Raw genomic sequence first — 22893 nt, 5'->3', positions numbered from 1 at the left:
TCGGTACAAACTGCAAAAATTGTGCCTGCATTTTTATGGCTGCAGTTAATTGCAAGCACTAATCCCACCACTGAGATGGCTGAGTAACAGATTTGCAGGTACATAACCTTATAAATGGTATGATTTGCTCTCACAATTATGGATGCAAACAAACGAAGGTGCAATTTTTGCCCTGGCTGGGACCCCACTAAAAATTTGAAACTAAAATGTCAAAACAATTAGAGTAAAATCTTGCGATTTTTACATCAGTAAAACTCCCACTGAAGTCAATGGGACTTCTGCCCAAGTAGGCACTGAATTCAAGAGACCAAATGCTTCAATCTTAAACATTTACGATTGAAAGGCAAACAAATTCTCCTACCAAGACATAAATGGCAAACTACCAGGATCATCTAGTAATCACAAGTACACAGAAAAAAATCTGGATGTATGTGTTGCTTTAGCAAGTGATGAAAACTAACAAAGGATTCATCAAGTGAAGGACATGCTAGCTGCAATGCTCTCTAATCATTAATGTCTAGAAGTTGCCATTATTTGAGAGGGAGAGTGGTTAGGACTGACTCCATGTCCTATCAACAACTTACTTTTATTTCTGCTCATGCAAACAATAGGAAAAAGATTCCTCTGATTTTGTAGCATTTACAGATTTAACACAGTCACAATCAAAGAATGCGGTCATTTAACTCTGAATAGTAGAACAATTGTTCCGAATGATTTTTTAATAAAAAATTAAAGACACAGGCAGTAACAATAAATAAGTACTGGATGTCAGTATAATGTTACTACTTTCCACAATGCCATTATCTGTTACAGTGAGTTATATCTGAAGGAAGGCATTTGTGGCGATGTTAAATTAGCCACAAGTCTTTCACAATATATTCCTCCATAGAAGAGGAAAACCTGATTTTTAAGATAGCACTAATTGATCACTGATTACAGCACCAACATCAAATTCACAGCCTTACTGAACTTTGTGAAAACCCCCAGTGGTTCGAAGCTGACAGGAATTCAGATCTTCATCAGAAATGCAACAGAAGATTGTGTTTAAGTCTCATTTTAAGAGACTAGTTTCCTGAATCATTAAATCTGAGTACATCTGGAATGAATCAGGTACACTTTCAGCAAGAAATGGATTAAGAAAAAGAATCTGTCTATTGGCAGGGGAGCTCCCGAGCCCTGTTTACTGCTCTGGGGCATGATGTCATTGAGCATGGAATGCCTGCTGTGATGTATGAACTGTACTACCAATATGATGCCATCCTTCTCCAGCATCTGCTGAACATTAAACAGGCTAGCTGCCGAGTCAAAATATGTCAGTAAAGCTGTGTTGTCACCCTATCGAAACAAGAAAACAAACTAAGCCATTCTTCATTACGACAAGCTAAGACAATCTAAGGAACAAAAATCAAACAACGGCTTTTGTTTTATTTTTCATTTAATGAAAAATTTTAAAGTGACTAATCTTTTTCCCCAGATACGTGGGTCAAGTTAAGACAGATCATATAAAAATAAGAAAGCATAGATCTAAACCTAAACATCAATGAGCAATCACTAAGCACATTTTAAAACAAGAATAGAATGTAATTATGCAACACAGTATGTATAAGTGGAGAGCTGGGTAAAAGTTGTATGAAAAACTCAAGAGGTGCTGAATACCTACAGACCCATTGATTTAAAGAGGATGGGATGTGTGATGGTCAGCCCTTCAGAAAAAATCAGGCTCCAACCCTTTTCTAGGGATCAGGTTTAGATTAATTAACTAAAACCTTCCCCTGACTCTTAATTCATTGGCTCTAGCACAAAGTATATAAAGGAAATATTTTCCTTTTCCCCCCTAAAGTTATTAACAAAAGGAAACAATTCTAAAATGTCAGGACATGACAGGTGTGTCTTTTAACCTGCTCTCATCTTCTGTCCCAATCCTTGATCCCATTTGCATTGCCTTCACACAGTTATGCTGCAATCATCTGGGAAAGAAAGACTGGAAGGGATAGAGATACCAGAAAAGATCTACAACTTTCATTCCCTCACCCCCCAAGATGATGGTGCTTTAGTTACTGTGCATCTGGGGAGACATAATCTACATTCCAAAAAAGGTAAGCCTGGACTCATCCCCCAATTTCCTTTAGTAGTCAGTAAAAAAACACATATTGTGCTTAACCTCCCTAACCTTTGCAGATTACTCACAAGGCAGGGAAGGAATGCAACAGGACTTCTCCTACCCTATTGGTCTGTGTCACCATTTCCCCCTTTGATATTCCAAGTCTTATATCCCTCACACAGTAGAAGCTGTAGTGCAGACAGGATCAACTGAACAGGATCAGACAACACATGGGTACAAATGCTTAAACCCATCTGAGTCCTAACTTCCAAGGGTGGAGCTGCACCAATGGAGAATTAAAGGGCCCATTTTTGCTAATGCCGAGAAGGCATAGGTGAGTAAACAGCATTCGTCCTGCAACAGACAAAAAGCAGAGCGCTTCCAAGCATGCAATGCCACCGTTCAGCCTCACTCATAACAAGGCACTGAATATTAACTACAGCTGTAGGAAATGATTATAACAAACCCCCTAACTATGAAAAATTCATCCCGTTTGGAATTTCGTTACCAACTCTAAACTCAGACAAGACTCTCTAGAGAAAGTTGCAAAGCCTTTGGGCGAACCACGGCCAACTTATGGTTTTGCACTGAAAGCTGACGAAACTCACTGCTTCACCTGGCTTTGACAGGAAAACATATGAAGATCGGCAGTTTAGATTGTGTTTGATTTGGGGGGGAATTGCAAAGTTTAGGGGTAGCAGACTCATAACAAATCCAAACCAAAAAAAAATGTTCACACAAACCCACATGAAGCAAAACCACTGGATGTTGCATAGCTCTGTTATTGCCCCTTTCATTCCCACAAGCACTCGAGGTCACTTCTCACAGTCCAAAAGTCAATCTGGACTAAAGCTGGGGTGTCTGCTTGGAGGAGCTACTGATTGGTCCTTTGTTAACATAATTTAGGGGGGCCAAAATCCTGCTGTCTCCTCAGCAGCCCCCCGCACACACACCCCACTGGTGGGATCTGCTCCAGAAAGGAAGGAGACAGCACTTGGAGACTCTGATCTACAGAATCTGTGGACCATAGAGCTCTGCAGGACTTCCTGTGTCCCAGGGCAGAGGGTTTCAGTGTACAGGGTATGCTAGGGAAGACTGGTGGCTAGCTGATTATCAAACCATTCTCCAGATGAAGGAGCAGCACTTTTTGCATGGGGGCTATATTACTACAGTTGCATGATGAGGAAGAGGAGAGGGGGATTCTTTACTCCCCTGATCCCTATGGAAAGAATCCTGTCACACAGGCTAGTTACTCTGTACACACACTGGGGTCCAGGATTAGGTCACAGAAAGTGAAAGTCTGATCCAATTTTTCCATGTCCACTTTTTAAAAAAAAACAAGAACACAGTTTAATGGTCCAGGAGAAGAAGGCACAAAAGATTACATACTGTCTGGCTGACGTCCCTGTTCATTACTGGGGGATTGCAACAAAGGAGAGGTTACTGCTGTGGGATTAAGGAAAACGGTTACAGCTAGTTACTGTGTTCTCAGCCCTTCTCTGGGAATGCCAAATAGATCCTCTTTCCCAAATTCAGGTTCTTCAAATAAATCTCACATCATCCCAATTGACATGCCAGTGTTCAGCAACATACACTTTCAATTTTTTACATTTTAAATTACATGTGCAGTGTATGAGCAAATCCATGTGAAAGATGCCGTCCCTCCTCCCACCCCTCGCTCTAGTTACACTCTTCAAAAAACAGGTAACTTTCTTATATTACTTCTTATTTCTACAGAGCCACAGATATGTGTAAGCTTTTACAGGCAGAAATAAAAAGGGTAAAGGGGGCCTGATTCTTATCTCACTCATGCTGGCTTTACATCAGTGGGATTCTCTTGATTTCCGTGGAGTTACTGCTGATTAAGAACAGGGTAAGTGAAAGGAGAATTAGGCACAACATCCCTGTCGAATCTATAATCAAAAGCCCTGATTCTGCGCACACATCCTGGGGTAACTTTATTCTCATAAACAGGCTCACTGAAGTCAATGGGATTGCACACGAGTTAAGTTTTTCACGTGGGTGTGTGCAGGATCAGGCCCTAAAATGAGAACAGAGATAGAGGAAACTGATCACAGATAGCAGTAAATAAGAGGATGGAATAATTACTCCCACCGAACAAGAGGTAGGTGCTACATGCAATGTGGATCCCACACTGGTTACTTTAAAAAAAAAAAGCTGCTTATTATTATTATTTTAAAAGGTCAAAGGAATGAGTTATGTTGCAATGGTGGATTAGCATAGATAGGCCTAGTAGAAGTACTGTAATACATTTTGAGGAGAAATTTAGTACTTTGTGGCATGAAATTTCTATGGATTAAATCTTTAACAATGACAGCATGCAATACACATTTCCTGAGGAAAAATGAATCTTTTAGCAACTGAACTCCAAGTGAAATCTGACAAAACAGGTTGGATTTTGTTTTCTCTTCCTGGAATGCAGGAGCACAATATGGAATCAATTAGTGTGCTCGGTTGAGCACAGAAGAGGGAAAAGGGGACAAAAAGTCCTGTACACCAGTCGTTTATAGATCACAACCAATGGGTATTTAACCAAGGAGGAAAAATCATAAAAATGTATGGAATTTGTTGCAACAGGGAATTTGTTACACAGTAGCAGGTGATTTATGTCAAGAATAAAATATGCCAAATTAAGATATTTTTAACTGAGAAACGAATCAATATGGAACTCAGCACATACAACATTATCACCAGCAACTCCTCCGTTTCAAGCGTTTGGCTACTCTCAGCAAACAAAGCAACTCAATGGCTGATCTGTAGAGCTGCTCAGCTTCATTGGATTTTGTAAACTGCAGTAAAAAAGAAAATTTGTCTCGCTGCTGTCAATCTGTGCAGTATCTGTTGAGCTTCGATTTCTCAATGGCAGCTAAAATAACACGACAACATTGCAGTAGTTCAATCCTTCTCTTTGCTTAGCCTGACATAATTGGTTATTAGACCAAGAAACAGTACTCTGCCCTACAACCTCTTTGGTGAATGGGCTACCAATGCAGAGGTGTCCATGAAGAATGCAGGGTTTTATATTAGTTCAGTAGTCACTTCAAAAGGGAACTAGCCACATATCTTGAAAGCCCTGCTGTAATCAAATTTTCATGACAGTCATATTACAGTGGACGTATCCTGGTGATTATTACAGAACAAAGTTGTGTTAAGTCTCATTTGTACACAGTCCCTAACTGGAAGAGAACAGCCCATTGCAAAGAGAGAGTAGGAATCCATATTCTTTTATTGCCACTGGATTTTTGAGCTCTGTAATCACTCATTACTCGTTGGTTCCATTACCATCTGGAGTGCTTCAATCACTGTACGCTCAGCAGGCACGGGACTGGCCATTGCAATAGATGTTTTCGCGTGTGATAGATTTATGATGCTCTGAGTGCCACTGGCCAGATGGAAACCAAGGAACTATTCCTTCATCCCAATGCACACTCAACAATGGAAAACATCCAGCTAGTTCCCTAAGATGATGCTCCTACTGCAACTTACATTATGTTCTGATTAATCACTGGCTCTGCTGGTAGTCCTTTCCGGAAACTGCAAATCAGATCCTTGATGTGATGCAACAAAATTATCCATAAATACAATATGCACCTCATTAGCAACAGATTATAGCTAAGAATAGAGCTAGGCTAAGAATAAAAAGACTGCTTCATTGAAACAATGAACTATGAATATTTAGTTACATATATACTACGATATTTGAAATGTACTTCACACACAAGTACAAAAATATTATAGTAGGCATTTTCATTTTATTCCTTATGTTACACCAAATTGCTTTGGAATGACAGTCAGTTATTCTACAATAAAATAATTCTAAGATATGAAGTTGTTCTTATTACAGTGTGGTGTCGCAGCATGATTTTGAGAGACATCATATAGGAAATTATAGATCCCTGCATGTCCCACATTTACCCTTCTTCTTCTAACTGGAAAGACAAAGGAGCCTCTTAAATCTTAATACTGTCCTAGGATATTCCTAGGAACTGACCACAGACTCTACGTGTCCTTTGACCCGTAAATTACTTGGAACATGTATTTCATGTGACAGCACCTACTTCAATGGACTTTGGATCAGACCCCAAGAGCACTGATCCTTCCTTTCTAATACTGAGATTGATAAAATTCCAGAGTGCACAAATTTTTCTTTAGGTTTCTGTAAAGCAGATAATTTGGCAAGTTCTCTTGCTCTGAATAAACTGACTAGGATAAACAGAGTATAAAAATATTGATTAAGGAAGTTTTTGTTTAAGGCATGATAAAATAAATGGAATAAAAACCCTTTGTGATGGTGCCACCCATAAGGCTTTATGGAAATATGCTTATGAATGTGTATATATATATATATAAAACATAACTAGAATGTGTTTTATGCTACATATACCAGGCAACATATCTCTGTAAAGATCATGATCTACTGAATCTATTAATCCTATTTGTATGCATGTATCATTTTTGTATTCGAAGTTATGAATACTGGCTGCATACTTGTTTGATCCTAAGTAGGCTGTAGTGAAGCAGTTGGTCAGCTTTCTGAGAAAAGACTATTCTGAGTAAGTGCCCCATCAAGAAACACCTAAGACAACAATGAACTTGGAGACACCAATCCACATCTGGACTTTCCCAGGAATATGGCTGGGCTGGTAAGGAACTCAGTCATGCATGGACATGTGACTTGCCCGGGTGACTCCAAAACTCCATTTTGTAGCTGGACTTTGCATAGGAGAGAGGAGGGGGTCTCCACCCACAAGAGAAAGTCTATTTAAGCCCAGGGGAGACCCCTCCATTTGGTCTTAAGCTGGCTAAAGAGAGATCCTCTCCACCCCGAAAGATACCTGAAAGAAACTGGAACAAAGGACAGTGACTGCAAGGGGTGTGAGTGATTGCTGGGCCCAGACTAAAAGGAGATTAGTCTGTAAAAGGAAGCATTCTGGAACTGATGAGGATCTTATCTGTATTCAGTTTCTTACTGTATTAGACATAGACTGGCGTGTTTTATTTTTTTTACTTGCTAATTCACTTTGTTCTGTCTGTTACTACCTGGAACCACTTAAATCCTACTTTCTGTATTTAATAAAATCACTTTTTACTTATTAATTAACCCAGAGTATGTATTCTTACTTGGGGCGGGGGGGAGCAAACAGCGGTGCATATCTCTCTATCAGTGTTATAGAGGGCGAACAATATATGAGTTTACCCTGTTTAAGCTTTATACAGGGTAAAACAGATTTATTTGGGTTTAGACCCCATTGGGAGTTGGACATCTGAGTGTTAAAGCCAAGAACACTTCTGTTAGCTGCTTTCAGGTCAGCCTACAGTTGTTAGGGGACGTGGTTCAGACGTGGGTCTGGGTTTGCAGCAGGTTAGCGAGTCTGGCTCAAACCAGGCAGGGAACTGAAGTCCTAAGCTGACTGGGCAGGAAAGCAGGGGCAGAGGTAGTCTTGGCACATCAGGTGGCAGCTCCCAAGGGGGGTTCTGTGATCTAACCCGTCACACCCTTCATCTGCTATGAAGGCCTATAGAGCAAGAAAAAATAGATCCTATCAGAACAAGTAATTAAGCTCCAAATAAAAGGATATTTTTTTCCTCATCATCACCGTTTTGCAAAGACACTGTGTAGGGGCAGAAAACCACAAAGCGCAGACCATGAAACATGAGGCCTCATTGAAAACCAATTCCTGTTGTCTGATCAAAGCAAGATAAGCTCTGTACCATGAGCTCAGTCAAATTTATGAAACATGTTACTTCCTACACTAAGCCACAAGCTTGCTGCTTTTCTCTGCCGGTTTACAAAATCTGACCAATGTAAAAACCTTTTTTAAAAAAATCACAATATCTGTAGTTAAAGGCTATGGACTCTAACTAATAAAAGTTGTTGATCTTCAAAATATTGTTTGTTCTTTTTTGGGGGCTCATACAGTATCTGTATTCTTAAAATATTTAACTACTTTCTATGCTATTTCCCTGTTATTGGTGAAAAGGAAATGTACGTCATAACACACATTTATCTGCTACTTCTGGATTCTCTCAGCCCAGGTTCTGTAACAGTTGGATGGGTTGTAGTGAAAATATCAGGGCTACATTTTTAAGCACAGGTTCCTGCACCAGTTGAAACAAAGGGAATTTTACAGTTGACTTTAATGGGAGCAGAAGCATGTCCATAAGTTGCATTTACAGTTTGTACCCACAAAACTCTCAAATGATTGTGGGATTAAGCACCTATAAGAAATTACTCTTTTCACTGGTGCAAGTGAAATGCATACAAATTTGAGGGTTGATCCAACGCCCATGGAAGTCTTACCTTTGTCTTTAGTGGGAACAGGATTAGGCTTTTTCTGGCCACATCCTAGCCGCTCAAATTGACATAGAAAACATTTCTATAGAAATTTTTTTATTTTCTATGCAGTTGGTTGAAAATTTTTTCTATTGGAAACTAAAATTTCCTAGAAATCAAAACATTTTGCCAAAAAGTATCAAATTCAATTAAGTTTTCAATGGAAAGGCTTCTGAGGTCCCAGGTAGAGTCTCTGATCCTTTCCGGAGATAAGAGACACACAAATCAAAACCTGACCTTTACAATTTGAAAACAGACTTTTCAACAAAATTGCATTTTGCAAAAACTTTTGAAAGATTCTGTTTTCATTCAGTGAGGAACAAAAACAAAATTTCAAAACCTTGAAATTCTTCATATAACAGGACTATCATTCCCCAAACATCTCCGGTGTTCTACACGTTTCATTTCACAATTCTGTATTTTCAATGTAAATAATTTACAGTACTAAAGAGTGAGAACAACAGGTTTGTGTGGGAGGGAGGTAAATTTGGGTCTGTAATAAGAGCAGCAGATCGGGTATAAGCCAACATGAAAATAGCTTTGTTTCATTCTCCAAACAGTTTGGTCTTGAGGGCAGATATATAACTAGAAATATTCTAGCTGGTGAGCAATTCAAGTTCTAATGACAGATGAAGTGTAACTTTATGTCACAGAATTATATGGGACACAAGCTGCCTTTGAAATTTTCTTATGAATAATAATTATTTAGATAGCATTTTTTTATCCAAGGATTCTTGTAGTCCTCTGTCTTTCCAAAACTGATTTCCAAACTATACATATGAGTCAATTCAATCACCACCAGTGGGTAATGCAGCTGCCATATGACAAGCCACAGCAACACTATTTTGTTTTATAAATAGTAATGCTACTATGTTTCCTATGGTACACAGATTGCCATTACATTTACACAGCCATGCAGGATTTCCTCTCTAGCTGCATCTCTTAAGGAAGGCACCTGCCTATTCTGCTCTATGAATAGACTTTTGTTTATTCCTTCCTCCAAACTTCTGTTTGTTTGTTTTTCATGGGACAGCCTATTTTTTTCCAAACGCCTTTTCTGATACACAAGCAAAAGCAAATATTCTCCATGACTTTAGATCAGTTTCCATTACTGATCAGGCTCCATTTAGAACGTATCATTACATTTGCTGAAAAGACACCTGAGTGCCAGCAGCACTAAGCTAGCTCCCAAACAGTAGCCTGAGAGAGAAGACAATCTTGATATTAAAACCAGCCTACATGGTCAGAAGGATTTGCTGATTCAACACATGCCGATCACGGCTCACATACTGGGACAGGTGCATGAAAGCTCCAATGCCTGCAACACATGCTAGACAGCATTTTCATATGGATTCATGCACTCTTTTTTCAATGGGATTCCTAGACATGTTGTCCTTAGGTTTGCCCCGTGGAGACAGGCATATTCCCAAATTCCTCATGACTCAGTGCATCAATCTACGACCAGATAGGCAGGTATCACACCAGAACCTGAAGCCAGTTCAAGTATGTCAAACAAGATGTGTGTTCCCATTCATCATCCTGCTACTCTGGCGACTGCAGTTTTATCTTAAAGGGCCAGAGTGTTCTTTTCCTCATATATAGTCAGGGGGACATGGATTCATAGATTTTAAGGCCAGAAAGGGCCATTGTGGTCATCTTGTTTGACCACCTGCATAATACAGGCTGGAGAATTTCACCCAGCACATAATGGGGACACAGATGCACATCAAGTTCTAAATGAGCAGGTACACAGAGGCTCAATGAAAGCACAAGACTTACTGCCTAAACTTGATGGAAAAGACATTCTCTGTTGAGAAAACAGATTTCATTGTGTTCCTTTGAAACCTCTCATACTGTGTATGATCTATGATAACTATTTTCAATACTAGATAATGTATTTTTAAAAATATATCAGGAGAAATGTTCTCTCTCTGCTGGAACTAGTCCACATATAAAAGTTATTGGAGTTTAGATTCAATATAACTATTACAGTGGGTCTGTAATCTGCTTTTTAAATTATTACATTTTTAGTGCTGGTTGGTTGGCATGCATGGCCAGTTTCTTATTGCTATCCAAAAGGCTGTAGCCATAAAAATAAATTCTACTGCAAAATATTTTATTCCTGTTCTCCTTAGGGTTGCATGTTGTGCTACTAGGATTGCCAAGGTATTTATATGGTATGAATAGTATCAGCCCATCAGTTTTTAAATGCAACCCTTTTCCAGATTTTGCAGTCTCCAGTCAGTCAGTCACAAGGTCTCACTAACACAGCAATTCTAAGACGGTGATGCAGAGACCGTTCCCATCCAAGATGTTAAAAGGTCATGTTTTTGTTTCTTTAGTTTAAGGAAAATAGATTTGAAGTGGGGTCATGTATGTAGAGAGGAGATACTTAGACGAGCCCAGCAAATTGCAGTCCTGTACCAACTGAGAAGACGATGGCAGTGGTGGAGTCATATCAAACATGCAGAAGAAGGTATACTTTTACAGAAGCTTTCTAGAGCTGCGGTCAAAGGAAGTAGAGCACAAGGCTGACCACCAATGAGGTTGGAAATTGCAATTTTGAGGAAGTGCAGGCAGCCCCCTCCATGACTGATTCATCCAGACCAGAACTTATAAAGACCCTCTGAAGTGACACTAACTGCACAGGCTGTGTTAAATTACTCTGGGAGCTAGAAAGCTGCCAGGGCGGGGGGGGGGGGGGGGGGGGGAATCTGTCTATGATCCGTAGCCTCAGAAAGAATCTCCTTTCTATTTAGTACAACTGAATGTCTCTTCTCTGCCTCAATGTAAAGGATTTTACCCAAGCCCTCAAGACATGTTTCTGAGGATGTTCTAAATTAACCTTTTAGTTTATTTCAGGCATTAGTGAACCAGTACATATGAATGCCACCAGGCCCTACAAAGAATATTGCCCATGCCCAGACATGAAATCAAACCAACCATTTCAAAAAGTTTTGGGAGTTTTTCCATAGTTTATCATTTTCAAGCACTCCCCCTGCACCGCCGAGTCCCATCCCCAGTGGAGGGCCTTGATATATGCAGTAGCATCATTTCCAGGTGTACCGCACACCTGACCCACATGCAAAAGAGCAGTAAAAGTAGAACATGCTAGAAACCCAGCATCATGTCCAGCATAAGTCTATGTCTACACTTACGAGTAGAACGGGACTTCTGCGATTGATGCAGCCGTGTCGATTTAGCGAGTCTAGTGAAGACCCACTAAAAATATAGATTTTTTTGTTACAAAAACAAAACAATGTAAAACTTCAGTGCCTACAAGTCCACTCAGTCCTACTTCTTATTCAGCCAATCGCTAAGACAAACAAGTTTGTTTACATTTGCAGGAGATAATGCTGCCCTCTTCTTATTTACAATGTCACCAGAAAGTGAGAACGAGCATTTGAGTGGCACTTTTGTAGCCAGTACAGCATGGTATTTACATGCCAGATATGCTAAACATTCGTATCTGCTTCGCCTTCATGCTTCGGCCACCATTCCAGAGGACATGCTTCCATGCTGATGATGCTCGTTAAAAAAAATTATGCGTTAATTAAATTTGTGACTGAACTCCTTGGGAAAGAATTGTACATCCCCTGCTCTGTTTTACCTGCATTCTGCCATACATTTCATGTTATAGCAGTCTCGGAAGATGACCCAGCACACGTTGTTCATTTTAGGAACACTTTCAGAGCAGATTTGACAAAACGCAAAGAAGGTACCAATGTGAGATATCTAAAGATAGCTACAGCACTCGACCCAAGGTTTAATAATCTGAAGTGGCTTCCAAAATCTGAGAGGGACGAGGTATGGAGCATGCTTAGAGAAGTCTTAAAAGAGCAACACTCCGATGTGGAAACTACAGAACCCAAACCATCAAAAAAGAAAATCAACCTTCTGCTGGTGGCATCTGACTCAGATAATGAAAGTGAACATGCATTGGTCCACACTGCTTTGGATGGTTATCGAGCAGAACCCATCATCAGCATGGACACATGTGCCCTGGAATGGTGGTTGAAGCACGAAGGGACATATGAATCTTTAGTGCATCTGGCACATAAATATCTTGCAATGCCGGCTATACCAGTGCCATACGAACGCCTGTTCTCACTTTCAGGTGACACTGTAAACAAGAAGCGGGCAGCATTATCTCCTGCAAATGTAAACAAACTTATTTGTCTGAACGATTGGCTGAACAAGATGTAGGACTGAGTGGACTTGCAGGATCTAAAATTTTACATTGTTTTATTTTTGAATGCAGTTATTTTTGTACATTTGTATATTTGTAAGTTCAACTTTCATGATAAAGAGATTGCACTACAGTACTTGTATTAGGTGAATTGAAAAATACTATTTTTTTTTTACAGTGCAAATACTTGTAATCAAAAATAAATATAAAGTGAGCACTGTAAACTTTGTGGTTTGTGTTGTAATTGAAATCAATATATTTTAAAATGTAGAAAACATCCAAAAATATTTAAATAAATGGTATTCTATTATTGTTTAACAGCGCGATTAATAGCGATTAATTTTTTTAATCGCTTGACATCCCTAGCTTGGTGGTATTTGATTTTTTCAGTAAATGTCAGCAAACATCAATTGTATTGTACATGCATACAAATCAATGAAAATATATTTCCATTGATAATCAAAATTCACAGATAAATCAAACTCTAAATTTGCCTAACAAAAATTACTTAGTATATTTTGACATGCAATGTTAACCGTTGAATTCTGCTGAGCCTAAATATTGAACAAGGGAAGATAATCTGTACCCAAAGAATCTTAGTCAATAAAAAGCTACAAAGAAATTCAGAGCAGACCTGCTATTTTTGTTTCTTGTTACCTAGTTCAATATGCTTGCTAAGTGTATGCCATCCAGGGGTACATTTCCAAAGCACTGGATGACGTTTTTACTATGTAGTTCTCACTGGGTCAAATTCATTCCTTGTGTAACCCCAGAACAGAGTTGCTGTGCGGTACCTAACGTTATAATGGTGATCACTGCAATTAATTCTCATGATGGTAACCTAATCTTTGAGAGTTAGATGTTCTGCTTAGAAAATTTGCATTATATGATGTGATACAAAACAATGTACTGTAAAGCATATAGCACTGTGTATACCTGATGACTCTGAAGTGCTGAGGTAACTGAAAAGCATATAAACCAGAAAAATTTACAATGAGAAACTAATGGACTTCCACTTATATCAATTTTTTACATTGATGGAACTGTATAGGCATCAATGGAGCAATTTTTCCAGTGTACATGAGAACAGAATCAGGTCCAATATATTTGTCTAGTACAAAAATGTAATGATCCTGTAAATACTTCAATTCATTCTGGTGTATAAGCATTGGAAATGACTGAAGGTTTGTAACAACTTCTGTTACATAGACAGGAAGAATTACAAAAAAAAATGCTTATATACAATCTTTCAGCACATGGCATTGCGTGTATGAGAAATTAGTCATACTATACAGGATAGGCACCTTTCCCAACCTATACAAAACCAGAATCCAGAGTAGCCTTTCTATTTTAAACAGGCAATAATAATACATATTCTAATTTCTTTAGATTGAAGAATGTTATAGGTGTTTTCTAAAAACAGAAACGGACAGTCTCGGAGATTAAAACAACAGCAAATCAACAGAATATGTTATCTATTTGAAGACATCTTGTATATTTCAAATAGTAACTCAGAGATGGACTAAAATGAAGAACTGAGTGCTTTGATCAGCACTTGCTGTATCAATGTTGTATTGTATTAGAAAACCCTACACTCATTCTACAGTCATGATTTTTATTTTGTTTAGGTGAAATCAACAGCTTATTTTTCAAATAAAAAAATCAGGCTTAAATCTAAACAGCTGAAGGAGCTAGTAGTCCCCCAAACACTACTAACTGTATTGCTTACTGCCATGACTTCAGAGGATTAACTCATAGCAAGTAAGTGTCTTCAGGATTTGTCCCCTAGTTTTCTGGATTATCTCTGGTCTGAAGAATAGGGAAAAAAAACAGTTCTCCAGTTTTGCTCCATTGTGCATTTTGTACACCTCTAACATTCTGTATAAGGTAACAAGTCCAGGTTTGGGGGGTGAGGGGGAGAAAGGCAAATTGCAAGCTTGGAATCCATAGCTTGAGAACCCAATCCAACTCCCAGTTAATCAATGGAAAGACTCCTGTTTACTTCAATGGGAGCTGGAGCTGGTCATAGTTTCTCAAAGTTTGCTTTTAGGGTTTTGGTGCAGGCCCATCTGTAGTTACAACTATAAAACACTGTAGAGTTGTGCAAAATGCATTTATATCTGCTGACTTTACTGTTTTTGACGTATTCTTTCCTGGCCTGAAAGCTACGGATTTCACAGACAGCATCTGCATCAAACAGCAAAACACCTGAAACATGGTTAAATATTTCAGATCAGCATTTCACTCCCTAAAAGCGTGCTAAAAATGATAGGGAAAAGGAAACAGAAGTGATACATAAGGTTCACCTTTAACCTGAAAAAATCCAGAAATGAAATTAGCACATCCTGACCAAGCAATATAATATGCCTCTTTCTTGGATCATAAGCCAAATGAGACAAAACAAAAACCTCACATCCGTGCCACTTGGCAAGTTTTACCATGTGAGATGAAAAGTGAAGCTAAAAGGAAAAACTATCTAAATATTGACAAAATGATTGTGAAACTGACAAATGAAGACAAATAATTCCGCAGAGACTACGAATTTATGAAATTAAAGGGGAGTAGGATAAAATTTAATACCACAAAGGATTTTATGACAATATTTTGAGATTTTTTCACATTTTTATTAAGGAAAATGGAGAAGCTTCATGCAGCTTTACTTTGTCATCACCTTCTTTGAGAGGTGGCACGGTCTAGTGGAGAGGGCATTGGACAGAAAACTTATGCTTTGACACTGACCTACTGTGGGACTTAGAACAAGTCACTTCATATTTCTGTGCTTCTAATTCCCCTTCCCTCCTTTGTCTGTTCAGATTGTAAACTCTCTCGGGCAGTGACTGTCCTGTGCATGCATAATACCTAGCATAACAGCGGCCTGATATCAGTCTCTCTAGGTACTATCATAATATCATTAATAATAATCAGCATGTCATGCAAGAAGTTGCATATACAAGGTGAGGATCTCTATGTTGGGTTTTCGCTGTGCCCTTAATTAAAATCAATTATATACTAATATGTAGAAGTAAGAACATGACAAAAGTTTAATTCACTCACCTAGACAGCAATAATTTACCCTGAAGTTTCAAATCAGCAGCACAATCATCTGATTGACAATTCCTCTCAAAAACAGTCTGTGAAAAACAGAGGAGAAAGCTGTTATAGTGGGGGACTTTGGTATAATCAGACTCCTCTTCCCAAAGCAATGTGTTTCAGTAAAATTAAGAACACTTGAAGGTCATGATACAAAGTACTGAGGAGCGAAGTGCAAGCGATTCAGAGGCAGTCAAATCTTCTCTTTATCTAGACCTTTTATACTCTGTCAGACTGAACTGGAAAGCTCACCAGAAACAGACTCTCATGGCTTTTCTTCAGTGCATTCCTGTTTCTGGTCAGGCTATAATGACCTCCTACCCCATATTTTTGGCACTCCTGTTTCTGGTTCCAAATAGTATGAATGAAAAAAAAAAGATATATGTGGGAAATAATTGAACTAAACTCTTTCATAACCCTGGAAAAGACTTGGATCTGTGTAGAGTTTGAGGTACCAGGACATATGCATTAAACCTCTTCACTCATCTATAAACAAAGTAAAATTTTCCCCATTTGTCATCATGTTGTTTATACTAGGAAAATATGCCATTCCTTTAAGCAAAGCATGCAATTCTGACTTTCAAATTACTGAGCATTAAAATAATCCCAGAATAACAGAACTACAATCAAACCTCTTGAACGTTTGTAAAACCCACTGGGAGTTGACAATGCAGCTATCAAATTAAATGGATCGGTGAAATGAAGAGAGGAAAAAGGCCAAGATTCTACAGCACTGTGCCTGGGCACACAAAGCTTCAGTGGCAATGGGGATGGCACCTTTCCACGACGTAATGGCAGAGGGGGCAAGCAGGAGAGGGTACCTGCTTAAGAATGCCACATTCCCCTAAGTGTGGCCAAGTACAGCTTGCTGGCAATTTTCCACATCTAAATGTGGAAGACAGTGGTGGGTGTGTTGTGGATATGATAGGAGCATGTCCACAGTGTCCGACAACAGCATGGATCCACTGAGCCTGTATCCTGTTAAAGAGATTGGGAGAACATGATGACTATTTCTCCCATTGCTTGGAACAGAGACCACTGCCCAATTGCACAGATGACCAGGCCATTTGGGGGAAAGGATTCCATCTCCCTGCACTTTACACATCTCTCAACCTGCCAACCACTTAAAGACAAAGACCCAAAAAGAGGGACTCAAAAAATTATTCATGCAGGACACTTAAAATACTGTGGATTCTTTCCGTTAGCGTAAACAACATTTTCTGGTACCTCAATCCCATGATATATTATTTCTGAAGTAAATAATTTTCAACAACAAATGTAAGGGTACACAGGATCTGTGTGGAAAGTACGGAATTATGGGACTAAGATGAGCTGTGTCCCTCAAAATGAGGTATAGTTGACAGGCATGTCCCTCTTATCCTCAGAGAAAAACCATTTTCCATGGGTTTTGTTCCTCTGCTCAGAATTTGGTCCTAACTGCTGATGTGTCTAAGTACATTAAAGACGGTTTGAGCTCTCAAGGAAAAAGGAGCATTAACTGTAAAATCATCTCACCCTACAGTTTATTTTTTGTATATTGTATCTCTGTAAAATTCAGTAACTTACTAAAAACATGCAGCATGTCCAAAGATATCAAGTGTATTTTAAAAATATAGCATTTTAAGTGAATTTAAGGAACTGGGAACAATCCTGGACTTTTGTTATTACATCTATTGGCTTGGTTCTTCAAGTCAAAAGAGCAGATACTAAGTTTCCTACAATTATTGATCAGATAAATAGTTGCCCATCTAAACCACTCAAACCTAAAACATATCAGATGCCTAACTACCTTGCAAACATTAGTAACATTTTCTTATGCCAGAGAAACTCAAGCCAGCAGGAGTTAAATGCCAGGCGCATCTTCACAGGTATTGTAGCACTGAGGAGGGAGAAGGAAAGATGGTCCAAGCTCCCCAACATAGAACTGTGCAGAGGTGACCTCCTTCTCCTTGGGGGGTGGGGACACTAAGACCTATGCAGCACCTTCCCCGCAAGTCACGATGGATTGGGAGGGAAAAGTTTCCAGTGAGAAACCAGCCATGTGAGTCAGGAACATTTTCAAGCTGAAACAGACAGAAGCAGTCTTGGCAGGTTGCGGTTGCTGAGGATCTGGGTGGCTTTTGTGGAAATCTCACTGAAATTGACATGTTCCCACAGAATGTATCAATTTCAACAAATTGGCATTTCCTAGCAGAAAAACACTCCACCGGAAAATTTCCAATCAGTTCTAGTATTTCTCCTCATAACACCCCTCTGAGGTAGGGCAGTGCTGTTATCTCCATTTTACAGATGGGGAACTGAGGCAAAGAGTGATTTGCGCCCAAGGCCTCACAGGAAGTCTGTGGAGGAGCAGGGAAATGAGCCCAGCTCTCCCAGGTCCCAGACTAGTGCCCTAACCAAACTCCATGTCATTTTCAAAAAACAGAATAAGTACTTAACCTTGGAGTCCTGACCAATATTCCAGTTCATATAAGCAGTGTGCGGTAGTTAGGGATAAACCAACCAAGTTGGATAAAAACAAGGATGGACTCAAACCTTGAGCTAGCCAAATTTTTGTTTAGAAGTTGGAGAAAGTTTGCGCTCTTTCCCCTCTTCCCTTCCCCAGTTACTTAGCATTTCTGCATATTCCTCTGTACTTCCTAGTTCTACAAACGAAAGTGGAACAACTTAAATATAGCACCATGAGAAAGTCTGTGTTTGTAGTATTTCTGGCCAAACCTGAAAGCGAAAATACCACAAATCTTGCAACAAATAAAAACGTAAAATAAATGAATTCTTGTGAGATCTTCAACCCCCAAGAAATTCAGAGAAGCATCTGGAAATCTGGGGCCTTCTCCAAAATAAGCCCCAAGCCCTTAAAGTGCTTGGTGTTAGGTTTCAGAAAGAGCTGTGTCCTTCCTTCCTTCCACAGCAAGAGGGCAAGTGGAAGTTAACTTGGGAGTCTTGAGGAGATTGGGGAGAAACAAACAGGAGTAACTCCTCAAAACCCAACCTTTTCATTTGGTTTGGATCGGACAATGGTAAATTCATTCAGAACCAGATTCTGCTACCTTTACACACTTTGAGCCAACACACCTTGTTCCACACATAGTCCCATGATGCTACTCAAGATGAGTAAAGGTAGCAGAATCCAACCTTCAGTGACTGCAAATTCAATCTGGATTTTTAAAAATCAGGCCATGCATGTAGGTGCCGAAACGTGGCCCTTACAAGCTTAATTTTAGGCCTTAATTTTTTTAAATCTTAGCTGTAAGTTTTCAAATTGCCCTTAAAATCAAAGCTATTAGATTGAAATATCTACTGATCACAAGGTAAACTAGTAGTTATTGAAACCTCCCAGCCACCCTCCGCTTCACCAGACTATTTATGAAAAGAACAGGAGTACTTGTGGCACCTTAGAGACTAACAAATTTATTAGAGCATAAGCTTTCGTGGGCTACTATTTGTGGAACTTTGGCAGTCTGATTCTTGCTCACATGCTCAGGGTCTAACTGACTGCCATATGTAAGGTTGGGAAGGAATTCAGCCCCCCCCCCCCCCAATGTCCAATTGGCAGTGACCTGGGTTTTTTTCCCCACCTTCCTCTCTGCAGCATGGGATGCAGGTTGTTTGCCAGGACCATCTGGCTATGTCCCACCTGATCATTTCCCTGTCATTGAAGGAACTTTAGGCATTGGTGCACCTCAGTTCCTCCTATTTTCTACCTGTGGCACATAATAGTTTAATTTCCTGAGGACTGTAAGAGTTTGGTCTAATTTTGGTTGTTGGGTTTGTGTGTGAGTGCTCAGTGGTGTTGGTGGCCTGTGATATGCAGGAGGTCAGACTGATATGGTCCCTTCTGGCCTTAAACTCTATGTCCCTATGATAAACCTGTCTATTAAATCAAATATCCCATAGAGCCAGGTGCAAGAGCCTGAATTCAATTCCCTCAAGAAAAGCAATTAACGTTCCTGAAAGCCTTCCAGGATTTAATTACATACACTGGCTAAAATAAGAACAAATTATTTAGAGAATATGTCTAGGAAATATTCAAGCAAATTCAATCCAGGGGAGTGAACTCCACAGGGGCTATAAATGATCAGAAGAATCCTGCTATTAAACAAAACAGCCAAGTCAGAACAGCGTGGGCGGTGGGGGCGGGGAGGGTTGAAATCAGCTAGGGAGCTCACCCGGGGCTCCAGGTGTTCCCATGAAGAAGTGTTACACAAAGAAAAGAGCTTCACATTTACAATGGGTTAGCATAGGAAAATGGGGGGGAAATGGCCAGCAATAATTATTTTATTAAACTAAAGCACATAAGAACTTCTCTAATTGGAGAAAGGTGGAGGGAAATGAATTTGCTCATTGAATTTATTGAGAGGAAAGTTCTGTACCTAAGGCACAGTACTAATATACTACCATTTATCATATCATCTAAAGCCAAACGCAATCATTTCTCCTTTCCACAAAAGCTGGCTTTAGATTTCAGCAGGGCCCTGCTTTATTTCCTTTGATGAAGCAATAATATATTAAACATGGACATATCTACCTAACAGCAACAAGAAAAAGATAGAAAACTGGGCAAAGAAGAGGAAGAGGTGCTCCTCAAGGAAATCAGCTGTCTGGAAAAAGCTCCCTAAACAAAGTTGCTATCTAGCAACTGAAAACTAATAAGCATAAATGTATCTGTCATGTTCTTCTGGACCAAATATGGACTGGTCACAGAGCTTGCTTATGCACACCAGATAGGTTGATCATAAATAAGGTTAAGATTTTGACACAGTTATTTTTAGTAAAAAAAGTCACGCACAAGTCACGGACAATAAACAAAAATTCACGGAAGCCTGTGACCTGTCCCTGACTTTTACTAAAAATAACTGACACAAAATGGGGTTGACAGGGGGAGGACTGAAGCCCGAGCGGGGGGGGGGGGGGGGGGAGAGAGGTCTAGCACCCGCCCAAGGAGCTCCAGGGTCCCGCCCATTAGCTGACATCTCCGTCCCACCACCCCAGTGCTGGAAAATGTCACGGAGGTCTCTGAAAGTCATGGGATCAGTGACTTCCATGAGCTCCATGACATAATCTTACCCTTAATCATAAGATCCTTTAATGATCTGCCAGGTATGGCTGAAGTTCATTTAAATAAGGTATTTTATGCACAGTGACACCTAGTGGTTGAACATTTTGCTACAGTTTTGCATTCCATCTCCCCTTTAATTTCTATATTCCTACCATTTACAATGTTTACACTATCACACGGTCTTTGAAGCTCCGTACATATCAGTCTGTTAAGCAGTTCTGTATCATACTAGTTTTCCAATTACACAACCCGAACGTGTAACAACTTGGTCATTTGGCTGTCCATTAGGTGCAATGACTGGCTGTGGTTGGCTTGGAATACTTGAGTCGTCGTTTTATTGTTCTGCATCTGCCATCTATAGAGTTTGCTCTGCTGATTGTAGTTTCCGAGAAGCATAGTGTAGATGTCAATGATTTCTGCTGAACTCTCCACTGTCGTTCTCAATCACATATGATCTGGGTACCACATTCTTTTTCTTTATGACAGCAGGAGTTGTCCATTCTCTTTCTCTATCCAATTTGACATGAACCCAGTCATTGGTTCTAGACCTAGCAGGTCTCTAACTGAGTGATAACTGTTGTAAAAGTATTTGTAAGCTCTTTTAGTCTTTTTATCTGATTTGGTTACTTTGGAGACAGGTTCTTTTGCAAAGTTGGATCAGTCATTCTGAGCTGTCTTCCCATTAGGAGTTCTGCTGAACTATATCCATTAGCCGCTCTTGGTGTTGATCTGCTGCAGGAAGTTCTTCCTGCCCGTACAGCTCTCTCAGCCTCTCCACTGACTTGTGGATAATGTGAGCTGTTAGTAATATGATCAAAATCATATTTCATTTGGAATCATTTGAATTCTGCTGAAGTAAATTGTGGTCTATTATCCATTACTAGTTGTTCTGGAATACCAAAGTGAGCAAAAGTGTGTTTAAGTTTCTCAATAGCACTGCAACATGTTATGTCTTTCAAGTACATTATTTCTACATACCTAGAAAAATAGTCCACGACAACAAGGTAATGATATACCTGGAATCTGCATAAATCTGCAGCTAGTTTCTTCCAAGGTGCCTCAGGTAGAGGTGTTTGAACATTGTATGGTACAGCATTGTCTCAAGTTGATTTGTACTGCATCTCTTCTCAAAAGTCCAATATCATCAAATCCTTTGTCAAGTTCTTCCATCTTTCTCACTAGGCCCATCATGGCTGCCATGATGAGGCTGAGAAGGTTGTCTGTCTCCGATCCTTTGATCACATGCATTCTGAATGCAAAGGTTTTGTCCTTGTAAGAGGTTTCTGTGATGAACTGGCCCATGCTGTTCTGAATACCTCCAGGGCTAGCCCCTGGGTGTAGTTTGGAGGAATGTTGGGGGGGCATTGCCCACCAAACAGAGCGGAGGTGTGTGGGAGGAGGAGGTCATGCAGGGTCATGTGCCACTTCCCCCTACCCCATTTCTGCGAGCAGTGAGCTGCCCTGCAGGGCTTGCTCTGCTCGGCCTGCCAGGAAGGGGGGCTCTGTCCTTCCCACGCTGTGCCTCCCCTCTGCCTAGTTTCAGAGGAGCATGACAGAGCAGCATTTTCTCTGTGCTCCGGGCCACTGCCTCAGCAGCTGGACGCTGCCTTCTGCGTCCTAGTGCCTGCCTGTTTACTGTACAATGGTGAGTGCCCATGGGGGGGAGGGGCTGGGGGAAGAAGGATGGGGAGAAAAGACAGTGGGATAGGGCAGGAGGAAGAGACGGGGATGGGATGGGGTAGCGGACAGTGAGCAGAGGAAGGAGGATGGGTAGTGGACAATGGGAAAAGGAATGGGGAGGGAATGGGGAAGAGAAGCATGTGGCATCCCCTCAGCAGCAGTAGCAGCCTCAGCAGGGAGGTGCCCACAGCAGCACCAGAGCAGCGACATCGCTGCACCAGCCGGTGCTGGAGTGGCCACCAGCAGCAGCTGTGTCTTCCTCGTTAAGCCAGCCCATCCCCCATAGCACAGGTAGCCCAGGTACCCACTGCAGGTGGGGAGAGAGATCGCCAGTGAGCCAAGGCAGGGACACCAGAACCGGGGGTGGGGGGAGGCCAAGGGGCCATGTCCCTCCCACTTTTTACTGGTTGTAAGGGCAA

At 40.3% G+C, this 22893-nt stretch overlaps 1 protein-coding gene across 1 annotated transcript in view; it reads right to left on the bottom strand.

Moving 5' to 3' along the window:
• The window catches only part of LOC113409497 (integrin alpha-9-like), a 296697-nt gene that overhangs the window by 111053 nt on the left and 162751 nt on the right, over positions 1-22893 (bottom strand). The window contains exon 17 of the mRNA XM_026663483.1: positions 15700-15776. Within this exon, the coding sequence (XP_026519268.1) occupies positions 15700-15776 (77 nt within the window). The remainder of the gene's footprint in view (positions 1-15699; positions 15777-22893) is intronic.

Source organism: Terrapene carolina, unplaced genomic scaffold, assembly GCF_002925995.2.
Source record: "Terrapene carolina triunguis isolate 2854851 unplaced genomic scaffold, T_m_triunguis-2.0 Scaffold33715, whole genome shotgun sequence".
Lineage (NCBI taxonomy): Eukaryota > Metazoa > Chordata > Testudines > Emydidae > Terrapene > Terrapene triunguis.
The sequence above is the reverse complement of the archived record's forward strand: the minus strand, read 5'-3'. Positions and strand labels throughout refer to the sequence as shown.